At 44.0% G+C, this 3,192-nt stretch overlaps 1 protein-coding gene across 8 annotated transcripts in view; it reads left to right on the plus strand.

Moving 5' to 3' along the window:
- The window catches only part of ZMYND8 (zinc finger, MYND-type containing 8), a 163,406-nt gene that overhangs the window by 141,409 nt on the left and 18,805 nt on the right, over positions 1-3,192 (plus strand). For all 8 annotated transcript variants that reach the window (XM_011928843.1, XM_011928842.1, XM_011928846.1 and 5 more), the window contains one exon: positions 1,479-1,559. In XM_011928843.1, the coding sequence (XP_011784233.1) occupies positions 1,479-1,559 (81 nt within the window). The remainder of the gene's footprint in view (positions 1-1,478; positions 1,560-3,192) is intronic.

Consider the following 3,192-nt stretch of genomic DNA (forward strand, 5'->3'; position numbering starts at 1 on the left):
CCCGCCACCTCGCCCGGCTAGTTTTTTGTATTTTTTAGTAGAGACCGGGTTTCACCATGTTAGCCAGGATGGTCTCGATCTCCTGACCTGGTGATCCGCCCGTCTCGGCCTCCCAAAGTGCTGGGATTACAGGCTTGAGCCACTGTGCCCGGCCTGGAGTGGGATTTTCTTTATGGGTTAATGAAAATGTTGTGAAATGATTGTGGTGATAGATACACAACGCTGAGGTACTAAAAGCCATTGAATTGTATACTTTAAATGAATGAATGGTGTGGTATATGCATATACCTCAATAAAACAGTGCTGGTGTTTTAAGGGGAAATAATGAAAACCAAAACAGTAATTCCTCTCTCGAACATACCTTACTGGCCAAATAAAAGACATCTGGGGGTTGGGCACGGTGGCTTCAGCACTTTGGGAGGCCAAGGTAGGTGGATTACTTGAGGTCAGGAGTTCAAGACCAGCCTGACCAAATGGTGAAACCCCGTCTCTACTAATAAAGTAGAAAAAAAATTTGCTGGGCGTGGTGGTGTGCGCTTGTAATCCCAGGTATTTAGGAGGCTGAGGCAGGAGAATCGCTTGAACCTGGAGGCGGAGGTAGCAGTGAGCCAAGATCGTGCCACTGCACTCCAGCCTGGGTGACAGAGTGAGACTCCATCTTAAAAACAAACAAAAAAAACAAACGAAAAAAAAGACACCACACATCTGGGGGCCAAATTTGGCCTCTCCAGTTTCAGCCAAACTGTGATATAGAAACTAGCTTTATGTGGGTATGGAAACTAGCTTTATGGTTATGAAGTGGCACCACAATGCAATACATGAAATTTGTTGGAAATTTTTACCCCGTTAATGTTGGGGTTTCTTAACCTCAATGCTGGTGACATTTTGGGTTCAAATGTTGTTTTTTGTGCGGGGTCCTTGTGTGCATTTAGCATGGTTTAGGTAGGAAGTTTAGCAGCGTCCCTGCCTCCACCCTCCAGATGCCAGTAGCAGCTCCTTCTCCTCGCTCCTGCACCTGTCATGACAACCAGAAATGCCCAGTGTCTCATGTGGGACAAAATTGCCCTGAGTTGAGAACCTCTGCTTTTTTTTTTTGAGATGGAGTCTTGCTCTGTCTCCCAGGCTGGAGTGCAGTGGCCGGATCTCAGCTCACTGCAAGCTCCGCCTCCCTGGTTCACGCCATTCTCCTGCCTCAGCCTCCAGAGTAGCTGGGACTACAGGAGCCCGCCACCTCGCTCGGCTAGTTTTTTTGTATTTTTTAGTAGAGACGGGGTTTCACTGTGTTAGCCAGGATGGTCTCGATCTCCTGACCTCGTGATCCGCCCGTCTCGGCCTCCCAAAGTGCTGGGATTACAGGCTTAAGCCACCACGCCCGGCCCAGAGAACCTCTGCTTTATACAGATAGATTTTAGGTATTTGTCACCAGGAAAAGCCTCCAAGAAGTGATCAGCTGAATTGTTTCTGTTTTTATCTTTCAGATGATGGACGCAATAAAAGGAACTATGACAGAAATATACAACGATCTTTCTAAAAACACTACTGGAAGCACAATAGCTGAGGTCAGAGGTGACACATGAATTCCTTATTTGCTAAGAGTGTTTTATGGGCTGCTTTAAAGGTGATACCATGAAGAAGCTTCTCTGGAAACCCCTCTTGGATCCTGACTTGGTCACTAAGCTGGCTGTACTGATTGTGATTGTTGATGAGGGTATTTTTTCCTTTAGCCAGTCAGCTGGGGTGGTAGATACATGCCCTGCTTTGTGTGATCATTTCTAATAAAACAGCCAAAACCAGAGCTTCAGCTAACCTATTGGTGAAACTGGACACCAGTTCTTTTTGCTTCATGTAAAACTGGCTCCTGAATCTTCTCTGTAAGTTTGGACTTTTTAATACAAGTGCTTCTTGTTGTTCAATACTTTGTATACTGGAGTCTCCATAATTATGCAATTGCGTTGAGAAGAAAGTGGTTAAGACATTTCATTGGCTGGGTGTGGTGGCTGTAATCCCAGCGCTTTGGGAAGTTGTGGTAATCCCAGCACTTTGGAAATCCTGAGGATTGCTTGAGGCTAGGAGTTTGAGACCAGCCTGCACAACATAGTGAAACCCATTTCTACAAAAATTTTAAAAAAACAAGCAGGAGATGGTGGTGTGTTCTGTAGGAAGCTGCGGCAGGAGGATTGCCTGAGCCCAGGAGTTTGAGGCTACAGTAAGTTGTGATTGTGCCACTATACTCCAGCCTGGGAGACAGAATGAGACCCTGTCTCTTAAGGAGAAAAAAAAAAAATTAAGCTATCCACTTATAAGGCGTCCACTTATAAAAATATACCTCTGAACTTCCCCTTTAGGCTAATTGCCTATCAGGGCTTGGAGAGTGGGCCACTTCCCGGTTGTCTGTGGATGGTACAGTGTGGGCCAGATACAAACAGATTATCTGGTGAAATGACAAGTGGCAGGACTTATAGAGGTCATCTAAGGTGATGTTGGAGAACTGTGGGAATCCTTTGCAGAGCTATTGATCTTTTAGGACTTGGCAGCATTAGGCTGGTGCTCAGATGAAGAGGAGAAAATCTTCAGGAAGACAACCTTGTGGTTCCTTAAACAGAAAACATTGTGAATACAAAGATTTAAGAGAGGCCCCAAGAAAAATCAATGAATCCCCTTGAATAGTTTTGCAAATATGACCTTTATCATTATGCTTCGGACATCAAATAAGAAGTTGCTTTAGAAACAACTTCGTTCTTGTTTGTATACATTGTAAGAATTGGTGTTTGGTTGAAAATACGGTTCATAATATCTCACCTGAAACCTTGGATCTGGATGTATGCCAGAAGTTTTTTGAATTTTAGAGAGGTAATATGCAACCCCCCACAATCAGAGTCACCATTTCTGCAATGAAATGTGATTGTTCACGCTACATGAATAAATCAGGTTTTCTCGGCCTTAGCTATACTGACGTTTGCACCAGGTACTTTTCTGTTGTGGGGCTGCCCTGTGCATTGTAGGATGTTGAACAGCATCCCTGGCCTCTGCACACACATGCCAGCAACACTGCTCAATTGTGATAACCACAGATGACTCTAGACATTCTCATGACAGGGAGAGTACTCGAAATTGCCCTGGTTGAGAACTACTGTGATAATTAAACACTGTTTATTATTATTTTTTAAATTAATTTTTTTTTTTTTTTTTTTT

The sequence above is a fragment of the Colobus angolensis genome, unplaced genomic scaffold (assembly GCF_000951035.1).
Source record: "Colobus angolensis palliatus isolate OR3802 unplaced genomic scaffold, Cang.pa_1.0 Scaffold8, whole genome shotgun sequence".
In the NCBI taxonomy this organism is placed as follows: domain Eukaryota; kingdom Metazoa; phylum Chordata; class Mammalia; order Primates; family Cercopithecidae; genus Colobus; species Colobus angolensis.